The 13,476-nt window shown below is 43.2% G+C and overlaps 1 protein-coding gene across 1 annotated transcript in view; it reads left to right on the top strand.

Moving 5' to 3' along the window:
- The window catches only part of M1ap (meiosis 1 associated protein), a 79,433-nt gene that overhangs the window by 49,181 nt on the left and 16,776 nt on the right, over positions 1 to 13,476 (top strand). Inside the window, exons 4-6 of the mRNA XM_028762418.1 lie at positions 2,067 to 2,240; positions 3,908 to 4,070; positions 4,717 to 4,858. Coding sequence (XP_028618251.1) covers positions 2,067 to 2,240; positions 3,908 to 4,070; positions 4,717 to 4,858 — 479 coding nt within the window. The remainder of the gene's footprint in view (positions 1 to 2,066; positions 2,241 to 3,907; positions 4,071 to 4,716; positions 4,859 to 13,476) is intronic.

Genomic DNA, 13,476 nt, shown 5'->3' with positions numbered 1-13,476 from the left:
GATTCATGTTCACAGGTAGTTTTACGTTCCTACGAATAGGATCATATTGCTCCTTTCTAAATTTCCGTGTTAGCAAATTTAGCTTTAAATTGCTAATGGTTACATAGTACAAATCAGTTTGAATATGTCATAATTTATTTAAACATTCCTCTGTTGATGGACACTAACTAGACATGCTTCCTGTTTGGAGTTTGATTGTTGGGGTGATAATGCTGTGCTGAATGTCTTTGTGTAAGTCTCTTGTGTACACTCCAAGAATGTGTCTAGGACAGATATTAATACATAGTTGATTTGGCAAAAGATAGGTATGCTTAAAGTTTATATTTTTCAAATTTTATAAAACTAAAAATTAGGTGCATGTACTGGTTCATGTTCATAATCCCAGGAATTGGAAAGAAAGGTAGCAGGCTCGTGACACATTCAAGGCCTGCTCTACACAGTGAATGCTGGGTCAGGGAAGCTACATAGCATAACTCTGTCTCAAAAAACTGTTTAATTGAAAATTAAACACTTTGCAGGTGGTGGTGACACACTCCTTTGATCTCAGCACTGGGAGGCAGAGCAGGCAGGCCTCTTTATTATTTTTTATTATTTTATTTATTTGTCTCTGAGTTTGAAGTCAACCTAGTCTACAGAGCAAGTTTCAGGACATAAAGAAACCCTGTCTCAGAAAACCAAATAAACAAACAAACACTTAACTGGGTGTGATAGTGCATGCCTTTAATCCCAGCTCTTGAGAGGTAGAAGCAGGGAGCTCTCTCTGTGAGTTCAAAGTCAGCCTGATCTACATAGTGAGATCCAGGACAGCCCAAGATACACAATTAGACCTGTCTCAGAAAATAATAATAATAGTAGCAGCAATAATAATAGAAAGATGGCTCAGCATTTGCTGCTCTCCCAGAGGTCCCGAGTTCACTTTCCCAGCACACAAGTATCTCATGACCATCTGTAACTCCAGCTCAGGGGGCTACATGCATACACCTACATAAAGACATATATACATAATTAAACATTTAAAATAAATGGCTGGAGAAATGAGTCAACAATTAAGAGTACCAGTTGTTCTTCCAAATTCATTTCCCAGCACCACAAGACAGCTCACAGCCACTGTCTATAACTCCATTACTGGTGCATAAACATACATGCAGACTTACTGTATTATTTCATGTGTGCGAGTCTTTTGCCTGCATGTGTATATATTTGTACCACATGCATGCCTGGTGCCTACTGAGGTCCAAAGAGGTGTTGGATCCCTTGAGACTTGGGTTACAGATGGTTGTGTGCCACCATGTGGATGCTACTATCAAACCCAGATCCTCTGCAAGAACAAGTATTCTCAACAGCTGAGTCATCCAGTTCTCCAGCTCCAACACAAAAACAATTTTCAACTAAAACAAATCTATTTTCAAATAATCGTAAAAACTTATTTTTCGCTTGGTGGTGGTGGCACACGCCTTTAATCCCAGCACTTGGGAGGCAGAGGCAGGCGGATTTCTGAGTTCGAGGCCAACCTGGTCTACAGAGTGAGTTCCAGGACAGCTAGGGCTACACAGAGAAACCCTGTCTCGAAAAAACAAAAACAAAAAAAACCTTATTTTTCATTTTTAATTACATCTGTTTGCATGTGTGAGTACAGGTGCTCTCACATTTTAGACGAGAAAGCATCAGACCCCAGGAGCTAGTGTTACAGGCAATTAGTTGTGTGCCAAATGATATAGATGCCAGGAATTGAACTCAGGTCCTCTGCAAGAGCAGTATATATTCTTTTTTTTTTTAAATTTTATGCATATGAGTACACCACCATTGCTCTCTTCAGACACACCAGAAGAGGGCACTAGACCCCATTACAGATGGTTGTGAGCCACCATGTGGTTGCTGGGAATTGAACTCAGGATCTCTGGAAGAGCAGATGGTGTTCTTAACCGCTGAACCATCTCTCCAGCCCAGCAGTATATATTCTTAATGGTTCAGTCATCTTCCCAGCCTCCCCCTAGGGAAATCTTTGAATAAATAAATATTAAGTTTGAAAGACCCCACTTTAACCACAGTTTTCCTTTCTTCTGCAGAGAGTTCTATCCTGGAAGCTGACATTGTCCTTGAGACTCTAGACAACGATGTTGTCAGCATGGAGGTCTTCTTCAAAGCCTGGCTGCATAACAGTGAAACTGACCGGGAAAACATCCACCTTTTTCTTACTCCACAGAGTCTTTCTCCTTCTTCCAGAGCCAAGGATAATCCAAGTACACAACCCTGAAAAGATAGATTCTGTAGACTAAGAATATCCTTGTCTAGAGTTAGAACTCTGGATGACTCTAGAGAGGCAGCAAAATACAGATAATCTGAGGCCCAGGGGTTGGGTGAGAATTGGGTGAAGCTGTCTGGTGATGAGAAAAAGTTCTCAAGAGTGACCATCCCAACCAACAAGGACCAAGTAATGACAGAAGCAAAGTCCTTGATACTTCAGTGGTAAGACAGTGGCTACACCATATAAGGATACAGATAATCAAGCATTTTTCTCAGTATTCTCACTCAGAATGGTAGGCATTATTGGTACTCTGACTTTTTACTTTGATAATACCAACACTGCCTGTGCTGAGAAGAATAAATAGAAGTCTTCTCACTGGGGCTTGAGAGGCGGCTCAGTGGCTAAGAGGACCTGTTGTTCTTATGGAGGATCTAGACTCAGGTCTCAGCACTCACATGGAGCTCACAATCTCTTGTTATTCCAATTTCAGAGGATCTGACACCTTCTTCAGGCACTGCCCCCATGTACAACACAGACAGACAGACAGACAGACAGACAGACATTAAATAAAAATAAAATTCCTAACAATCTCATTAGCTAGACCTCAAATTGAGGAAAACTGTAACAACTCAGAAGCAAGCCCCACATGGCAGCCCAGTCATTTCACAAATCATCATCCCCTTCTCACAAGGATCCAGTGTTCGTAGAGTTGCACATTTGCCATAGATATTCAAACCTGAGATACATGTTTTGACACCTTGTAGCATCAAGGAGTCAGGCTCAGAGCAGCAGAACATTGAAGGTAACTGCTGGGGTAGAAATACAAAATCCTGACACACCCCTCAGACCACAGCACTCATGGAGTAGAGGCAGGAGAAGCAAGGCTTCAAGGTCCTCTCAAGCTACATAGCAAGTCAAAGGTCAATCTGTGCGGCAAGAAATCTGTCCAAAAAAAATAAAAATTAAAAAAAAAGTTTAATAGAGCAGAGTGCCATACACAGAGTAGTCTAGCTCAGTTCCGGTTTATACACACCTGACATACCACCACTGTGCTCTGCAGCCTTCTACTCAGTCCAATACTCAGTCCAATACTCCAATGTTCCTTTCAGGGCATTAAAAATAAGCTATTTAAGGAACTTGTCCCTCCCGCAGCCCCTGATGGCCCCTAGAAGAGCCCAGAGGAAAACAGTAGCAGTCAGCTGACTCTCTGACTTCCGCTTTCCTGCTCTTCCTTCATCTGACTAGCACGCTTGCCAAAGCCACAGGGAAGCAGCAGAGGCAAGATTTCCTAATGTGATACCCAAGGGCCTGTGCATATTTTACCATTAGCTGCTCCACCAAGAATACATGGTCCTCTTGAATGACAAGCCAGACCTCTTGCTATGAGACAACAGCTCATAGTAAAGCCAGCCCAGCAGTAAAGCAAGGGACAATCATGTCAGGCTCAGAGAAGAAATAAACTGTTTAAAGCAATAGTTAGACCTCAGGTGGCAGATCTGCTTTACCTCCTCAAACCAAGCATTCTTTCTTTGTCCCATCCCCCACCTTCCCCTGACCCTTGCCTGCTTAGTGGTATAAACTTGTAGTAATTGTTGTTTCTTAAAGGCATAGCCTGGGGTAACTTGTAACCTAGCCTCTTCTCTAACTCTCCTTTTATTGTAGTATGTCTGAAATGTGATCTCCAAGAGCGATTTCTCAGCCCATCCCTGCTTCCTGGTACAGCTGATGGCATGTCGAGAATAGATGACCCCAAAGGAGACATCAGCACGCTCTACCAGATGGCATCCCTGTCTTCAGACTCTCCGTATAAGTTGCAAGTGATCAAGTAAGCTTTGAGGAAGCCTCACCAGTCTAAGCTGTTCTTACTGGTTCTGTGGCTGGACGGGCAGAGATTTAGATTACACCTCTGCAGTCAGGTAGCAGTCAGTGGCCAATAGCAGTTACAAGCTTGTCATTAAAAAAAGTAAGGCTGGGCTCCTCAACAAGTGGAGGCCAGAGGGGCAGATGTAGGCTTGCTACCACAGAAGACTTGGAGATACAGGAAGAATTGGAAACGTGGTGTCTGAGTGCAGAGAAGGGCAAGGTTGATACAAAGGCGGCCAACCATCCAATGGATGTTTATCAAAAGCCTGTTAGGATTAGTACAGGAATGAACCTTTCAAGGGGAAAAGGGTATCAAGATCCAACTCCCACCCTACCACTACTCTAGGTTCTAGATTGCTGCTTCGGGGGACCCAGCTCTCAAGCAGAACAGTGATGGCAAAGCCCAGCTCTGCTGCTTTCTAGTTCTTACTATAAGGCCCCACGTGAAGACTGTTGAGCTCTGAAAACTTTCAGTGTGCAGACTCCATGTTTGATACTAACCGCACACTCTGTAATTTACACAGCCCGATCCACAATAAGGTCCAGAGCTGCATTCAGATGGGTGTGGTTAAAGGACCGGATACCACTAAGAAGTCTTTCTTTTCCAGGGCTCTGAAATCTAGTGGGATCTGTGAGTCCCTGACCTATGGACTGCCCTTCATCCTCAGACCCACAAGCTGCTGGCAGCTGGACTGGGATGAGCTGGAAACAAATCAACAACATTTTCATGCCCTGTGTCACTGCTTGCTGGTGAGTGCTCTACCCCAGGCAAGAATGTTCAAGTAACAACTAGACAAAACCAGCCACTGACACTCCCTAATCCCCTGACCTGCATCAACCCTGGAAAGGATGGAAATTCTGGAAATACTCTGAAATTTGCAGTAAATATATGTTGCCTCTGTTAGATGAGCCCAAAGGAGACATTAGTACACTCTACCAGATGGCTTTCCGGGCATCAGCTATAACAAGCTGACCAACTTACAAGTGTGGTACAGAAGGACCTCCCCGCTCCATACAAATGTTACTGTTTGTATATTTGATTTATTTGTTTCGTGTCCATATGTGTAAGGGATAGTGCTCAAATGACATGGCACATGTGCAGAGGTCAGAGGACAGCGCTTGGGGGTCAGTTCCACCCTCTGGTCATAGGGTCCTCGAGATTGAACTCGGGTTGTCAGATGTGGCAGCAATGAACTCTCCTGAGCATGCCACTTCACAGGGCCCAGGTGCGGCTCTTAACTGACACCATGGCTAGTAGGTCCAGGAATTCATATCCTATCTCTAAGTGTCAGGTAAAGGTCAGTTTGGGGGTAGCGGTTACAAGCGTGGGTGAAAAATCAATGCAAGGCTACTCAGCTTGTATGCAGAACGCTTCTTGAACTCAGACATAGCTCTTTATTTTATAACCTTTAAACAGAAGTAATGATACTTTAAAATGTACTTTCTTTCGAACTTAGGTGGTAAAAGCTCTTGCCACACAAGCCTGATACTCTGGTTCAAACCCCGGGACCCACAGTGGATACTGCAAACACACTAAGGAAATTGTCCTCTGGCCTCCACTCATGCACAGTGGCACACTTGTACCCACACTCACACACAAACATTGTACATACACACACAAGAATAATAGTAAATGTTCTAAGTCCCAGAGCCTTCTAACACTGTGCGAGTTATCACGGGTCATTGAAGGAACAGTCTCTGGTCCTGACCCATGGTTAAGTCCTAGATGTGCATTCAGTGATGACATAATACATATATCAGTTTACTCTGTAATAGAGGAGACAGAAATATATGTATACATACACACACACATATGATATATATATAAAATAGTATTGGAAGTCACAGCTAGAAAAATACAACAGAGAACTATTTGTAGGCATATATAATCAATTAGGGCTCAGTGAAGAATGGCATGTGAATGGGGGCGAGGTAGATGAAGTATCCAACAGAGGCATCTGACTTGAACATCAAGATATCAACCCTTGGAACAGAGGCAAATTAAAACAAAACAAAAACACATGCACTAATGTGTCTTGCCCAACTCCACACAGTTAGCCTCTGACCCTACACACGCGCTGTGGCACCCACACCCACACACAAATTAAACATTCAGATGAACAATAACTATTTGTAAAAGGAAAACCAATAGGGGGCCAGAGAGGCAATGTTGCAGTTAAGAGAGCTTACTGCTCTTGCAGAGGACCCAGCTTTAGTTCCCAGTGTCCACATCAGAAGGCTCACAAACTCCAGTTCCAAGGATCTGATCCCTTCATCTGGTCTACACACACACACACACACACACACACACACACACACACACGAATACACATAATTAAAAAAATAAAAAGGAAAGAAGCCAGATGTGGTGGTACTTGCCTTTAATTCCAGCACTTAGAAAACAGAGGCAGGCAGGGCAACGCTGACACATGCCTTTAATCCCAGCACTTTGGAGGCAGGCAGATTTCTGGGTTCAGGGACAGCCTGGTCTACAGAGTGAGTTCCAGGACAGCCAGGCCTATACAGAGAAACTCTGTCTTGAAAAACAAAACAATAAGAAAGAAAGAAAGAAAGAAAGAAAGAAAGAAAGAAAGAAAGAAAGGAAGGAAGGAAGGAAGGAAGGAAGGAAGGAAGGAAGGAAGGAAGGGAGGGAAGGAAGGAAGAAGAGAGACAGGCTGATCTTTGTGAGTTCAAGACTAGCCTGGTCTACATTGCAAGTGCTGGGCAATCCGGAACTATATATAGCATGAGATTCTGTCTAAAAAAAGAAAAAGAAAATCAATGCAACACTTAAATCAAAATAAAATAATTGAAAAGAGAATCTAAGTACAAAATACTGAATACATACCTGACCTAGTGCCAAAGAGATGGCACAGAATTTAAGAGCACATGCTGCTCTTCCAGAGGACCTGAGTTCAGTTCCCAGCACCCACCTGCCCTGCTCACCACCACCTGTAACTCCAGGGAGAGCCAACGCCTCTGCTCTGCACAAGCTCTCACTCGGCACAGACCCACACATACACAGCTAAAAATAAAATACATCTTATAGAAAACAAAGGTTTGACCAAAGTGGACCAGAGTGACAGACATGTGTCACTCAGCTTTGACCTAGGTGGACCAGAGTGACAGACATGTGTCACTCATGAGTGACAGGCACAAAGGAAAGGGCAATAGAGTGTGTGTCTTTCGCTGTCAGAAGCAGGCTTCTTTTCCTGTTTCTTTTGGTGTCCACCCACTGAGTTCCTGTTTCTGATCTGAAGAACGGCCACTCCTCCTTTCAGAGCGGAGACAACAGATCAATCAGTCCTGTGACTGCCCCTCAGCTCAGTTTCCTAAGTCCTCCACTCATGTCCTCAGAGTCTCTGAGGTGACCCATCACTCAGCAAGCATTTCTTCCAGTGCCTTCAATCTCTTTTCTTCTCTTTTTGACATATTGGAGGTTGAACCCCGGATCTCACATATGCTAGTCACTCTACTCCAATTCTATATCCCCAGACTTCCATTTGTTTGTTTGTTTGTCTGAGACAGGTCTCATTTTAAGTTACCCAGGGACTTGAACTTAATCTGCAGCCCAAATAAGTCTTGTATTCAAGATCTTCCTATCTCAGCCTCCCTGGTCCTGCTTTTAATACATTTTTTTTTCTGTATAGCCCTGGCTGTCCTGTAACTCAATCTGTAGACCAGGCTGGCCTCGAACTCAGAAATCCACCTGCCTCTGCCTCCCAAGTGCTGGGATTAAAGGCATGTGCCACCACTGCCCGGCTAATACAGGTTTTTTGTAGTTGTTTTTGGGTTTGGGTTTTTTAAAGGCAGGGCCTCATGTAGCCCAGGTTAACCTTCATAAACTTGCTGTGTAGCTGAAGGTAATCTTTATGCTCTCAAGCTTTGGTGTTATGGACAGGTACCACTATACTTGGCTCAATGCTTATAGTGGAGGATTTTTTGTTGTTTGTTTCATTTTTGTTTTTTGAGACAAAGTTTCTCAATTATGTAGCTCTGGATGTTCTGGAACTCACTTTGAAGACCAGGCTGGCCTCAAAGTCACTAAAATACGCCTGCCTCTACCTGCTGAGTACTGGGATTAAAGGTATGCATTACTATTCCTGGCTAGTATGTGATATTTTAGACATTAGCATTTTAACACATTTCCTGAAAATATACATCCTTCAACACTCCTGCCAGGATGATAGCCCAAGAAAATAAGATAAAGATATATACAAACAAGACATTCATCTCAGTGTCACTTACAGGGGTAGAAAATTAGAAGTGACTTAATGTCCTAAATAGATGACTGGATGTCCTAGTTGGCTTTTTCTCAACTTGACACAGGCTAAAGGTATCTGGGAAGAGGAAACCTCAACTGAGAAAATGCTTCCATGAGGCTGGTTGGTAGTCAGGTCTGCAGGGCATTTTCTTGATGCCCTGGGCAGGTGTACTGCAGGATATTTGATTGTTATTTACTGGATTGTTAGTTGTAGTGTGGATCAGCCTTAGACACACCTTTAATCCAAGAGCCTTCTGATTGAGTACTGTAAACGGATTAAATAAAGTCACCCGTAGGTCAAGAAGCAGAGCAAGCAACCAGTTGACAGGAAGTGAACATAGGATTATTAAGAAAAAAACCATAGACGCTAAGAGGGACTCCGGAGGACAGATAGAGAGATGCACAGGAAGCAGAAGAGACAGATACTCCGTTTGAAGGTTTTCTGAGACAGGGTGAGAGAGAGGCTCTTCTGGGATGTGGCTGAGGAGGAAGGTCAGCTGGGTGCTTTCTCCGCCTCTCTGAGCTAGCAAGCTTTCACCCCAACATCTGGCTTCTGAGTCTTCATTAGTAAATCCAAAAAATTGAGGCTTTGTTTTAAAACTACATAGGTCATCCTGAGTTTCGATTAAAAAAAAAAAAGAAAAAAGTAGTCTGAGCAAGCCATAGAGAGCTTCTTCTGTGCTCTCTGCTCTAGTCCCTGCCTCTGAGTTCATGCCTTGAGGTCTTGACTTGCTTCCTCTGATGACAGACAGACAGCTGAAACAAACCTTTTCCTCCCTATGTTGCCTTTGGACATGGTTTTGATCCTCCCTTTGCTCACGCTGCAGGCTTCCGTATTTCCCTGGGCTGGAATAGAGTCTGGCCATTCATAATTGCTCCCCGTTCTCCTTTACGTGTCTGTGTGTTTGTTTGGGACGTAGGAGGTTCCTGTGATATAACATGCATGGGAGCTAGGGGACAGCCTTCAGAGGTGGGTTCTCCGTTCACCACGTGGGTCCCAGGGATCTCGTGCTACCACTGCATTAAATACTGCTCTCCTAGTGGGAGGAGGCCAAATCGGTCTTCAAAAGGCTCTGCATCCATTCTATTTGAATATACCTTCTCTCAGTGGCGTAAATCCCCAATGGCAGCGCGAGTGAGAGAGAAGAATTTTTCACAAGCTTCAAGTAATTCATTCAATAGGGAATATTTTTATGCTTACTATGTGACAAGACTTATTATTTCACGTGAACCTGCCTAATCCTGTTTTCAGAAGTTGCCCGAACCTTGTTGTTTTAGATCTTTGTTTTTATTAGCGTGTATGTGTGTATATCTATGTGAGTGGATGCCGCTTGTTATGGGTGCACACTGAGGCCAGACCTGGAGTTCAGGCAGTTGTGACCTGGCTAACATGGTTACTGGAACCAAACTTGGGTCCTCTGAGCAGCACAAAGAGCTCCTCACTGCTGACCCATCTCCATCCACAGCCCTGTAATGCTAAACGTTGCCTCCATCTTTGGTCTGGAATCATTACGTTTTGTTCATTTGTTATTTTTGTGCCTCCTCAGTTCCCTGTGCAACTCTCTGTGCCCCAGCCTTCCCACACTGCTGTTCCCCGCAGCCAACTTCTGTTCTAACTTCTGCCTTTCTGTTAATAGCAGCCCCGTCATTGTCTAAGTCACCCAGGCTTGAAACCTCAGCCACTTTCAGCCATGGTGTCCTTTACACTCAAGTCACCCGGGGCCACATCAGTTTTCCTCTCCTAAATTGGAGTTGTCCTTGTTTCCTGTTCCCAAAGCTTTTCAAAAAAAATTTTTTTTTGTAAACTCGTAACTTTCCTTCCCCAGCTCCATTTTATCTACATGGTGAGACTACATTTCTCTTTCTTTCTTTTTTCTTCCTTCCTTCCTTCCTTTCTTTTTTCTTTCTTTCTTTCACTGTTTATTTTTAGACACAGACTCACTCTATAACTCTGGATGGCTTGGAACTTACTATGTAGACCAGGCTGGCCTTGAACTCACAGAGATCTGCCTACCTTTGTCTGTACAATTCTGGGTCTAAAGGCATGCACCATCAGGCCCAGCCTCACTGCCTCCTTGGAGCAGTCCTGACATCCCAGTTTCTCATGTGCCTACACCCACTCATATAATGAACCTCGCCCGCCCGATCTGTCCGTCACTGCCGGTCCCTGGATCCTCACTGTGCTGGTCAAGCCCTGTTTTACTTGAGCTTTAATATTGCACTCACTGCTTCATGAGTCAGGATGCTTTCCATGTCTCCCCTTCTCAGTCTGGCTTATAGCAAAGCCCCTGAGCTGACCTTGAAGCATGGCAGTGAGTCTGTCATCTACAGCTTTAAAATACTTTATGTCTTCAGATGGTGGTGTAGTTCAGTGATAGGGAACTTGCCTGGTGTGTGCATGAATCCTTAGATTTGATCCCTAGCACCAAACACACACACACATATACATACATACACACCCCTATATATGGACACAGACACACAGTCTGTATTCAAGATCCAGCTTTATCTCCCATTACTGTCTTCACATCTTCACATACCATACAACCAAATGAGTGAAGAGCATTAATTTCCCCACCTTTGATCCTCTGTTCGTGCTGTCCCTTCTCTTATCTCCATGTGTTCAAATCCTGCCCTAACCTGAAAGACTCAGCAAAACAGTCTTCCTTAGTGAGCCCTTCCTAGTTGCCTTTTTCATCAGATCTTATGTATTCTATTCCTTCTTTAGAGAAAAGCATGTTTAAAATTGTTTTTTAAAGTATATGTCCTATAATTTGACTTAAAGACTGAGATGTAAATTTAATTTATTCCAAAATCCTAAATGACACACTTGCCTTTTCCTGGTTTCTACCACTTTCCCAACCAAGTTCTCGGCTTTAGTCAAATTTTGGCTCAGAAAAGAAATTCCCCCTTTTATTACCTCTATTTTAAGATTTATTTATGTGTGTGTGTCTATGTGAGTATATGGGATTGGGGGGGGTACAAAAAAGAGTATCGGTGTCCTCTATCTCTCTCTGCCTTTTCCTGTGAGGCAGGATCTCTTGCTGAACCTGAAGTTTATGAATTCTAGACTAGGATGGAGGCCAGGAACCTGCCTCCAATGTCTCTCAGAGTTACAGTCATAGACCCTTGTAGGGATAGCTGGCTTGTTGTGTGGGTGCTGGGATCCAAACACCAGTCCTCTGATTGCATACAGGTGCTTTTTCATTGCTGAGCCATCTCTCCTGGATCTATTACTTCTACTTTGGAGTAGCTCGGGCAGTTTTCTAAAATATTGTGATGGAAATATCCCTATTGCTCAAGAAAAGCCTGTGCTTTGGAACTTGAGAGCCCTAAGTCTGCTCCTTTATTGTTTCCTGACTGTGAACTTAAACAACATACTCACATCTCTAACTATGGTGTATTTATGTATTTAGAACCCCAACAAACACAGTGAACCCCTGCGGTTTAGTCTGTGCAGGATGACATATTAAAAAATATTATTCATTGACCCAAAAGTAATTTTTAATTAATTAATTAATTAATTAATTAATTTGTGTTTCCGAAAAACACCAAAGAAGGTTGGTCTTATAACTACAATGGCATAGAAATGAATAGATCTCTCTCTCCTTCACTCTGTAACTGTCTGTAACCTGGAGCTGCTGTTCCTAAGCTCTTTTTACACACATGCATGTGTGCACTTGCACTCAGACTCACCACATCCTCTGGGCCCTGTTCTTTGCCTTCCTCCTCCCACTCAGCCACAGAGTTTAAACTGACTTAGCTTCATTGATGTGATTCACAGCACTGAGAGGTCGTGTGTAAAAGATTCAAGGCTAGTGCTAGCACAGTGGAGAAAGAAAGGAAAGAGCTTCATCAGAGACGCATTAGCAACTCTTGTCTCTGCCACATCTAACCGAAACTATAAAATGTGCCTTGCATATTTTTGAGTGCGTAGAATTGCATGTGTCAACCTGGCACATATCTGGCACATGGTTTATACAGAGTTGTTGGATACTACTTTTACAATTTCCATTTGTTTCCTCCTGTTTTCTTTTTTCCGTTTTTGGGGGAGTTTTTTGTTTTTTTGTTTTTGTTTGTTTGTTTGTTTGTTTTGGGTTTTTTGTTTTGTTTTTGGTTTTGTTTGTTTGTTTGTTTTTTGAGAGATAAAGTATACATAGTCCTGGCCTTGCTGTATAGATCAAGCTGGTTTCCAACTCACAGTGATCCACCTGCTTTTGCTTCCTGAGGGCTTGGGATTAAAGGCGTGTCCCACCATGCCTGGCTCTTCTTGTTTTCTTTCACTGTCATTACATTTGTTTGTTTGTACGTAAGTATGTAAGTATGTAAGTATGTATGTATGTATGTATGTGTATATGTGTGTGAGCTCACTCACTAATGTGAAGATTAGGGGACAGCTTGCAGAGTCAGTTCAACTTGAGTTTGATCCCTGGGACCTCCATGGTGGAGAGAATCTATACTTGCAATCTATCCTCTGACCTACACACACACACACACACACACACACACACACACACACACCTCACACAGACATACTCACACACTCACACATACACTCATACAAACAAATAAATGTAGTTTTAAGCATTTAAGATTCTTTATGATTAAGCCTTAATCATGTGCGTTTGTTTCATTCTTTCTTTCGTCTTTTGATTTTTTTGTTTTGTTTTGTTTTGTTTTGTTTTGTTTTGTTTTGTTTTTTGAGACAGGGTTTCTCTGTGTAGCCCTAGCTGTCCTGGAACTCACTCAGTAGACCAGGCTGGCCTCGAACTCAGAAATCCGCCTGCCTCTGCCTCCCAAGTGCTGGGATTAAAGGCGTGCGCCACCACTGCCCGGCTCGTCTTTTGGTTTTTAAACATACAGAACTGACATGACTTTTTTTTTAATGTAGCAATATTTAATAAAAGCCTCCCCTTGTGTATAAATGTATTATAGAGGCTTCGTTGGTAGAGAGGGCTCACCCTTCCCTGCACCAGGCAGATAGAGTACTTGGGTACTGTGCTGAGTCACAGCTGGGCAGCCATCCTGCTAAAGCTCAATTTGTCTTCCAGAGCTTTCAGCAACAAGCCCAGTGTGCTGTGTATCTCCCCTCACCCTAAACGTC

Source organism: Grammomys surdaster, unplaced genomic scaffold (genome assembly GCF_004785775.1).
Source record: "Grammomys surdaster isolate TR1022 unplaced genomic scaffold, NIH_TR_1.0 133, whole genome shotgun sequence".
In the NCBI taxonomy this organism is placed as follows: Eukaryota; Metazoa; Chordata; class Mammalia; order Rodentia; family Muridae; genus Grammomys; species Grammomys surdaster.
This window is presented reverse-complemented; position numbering and strand designations above follow the sequence as displayed.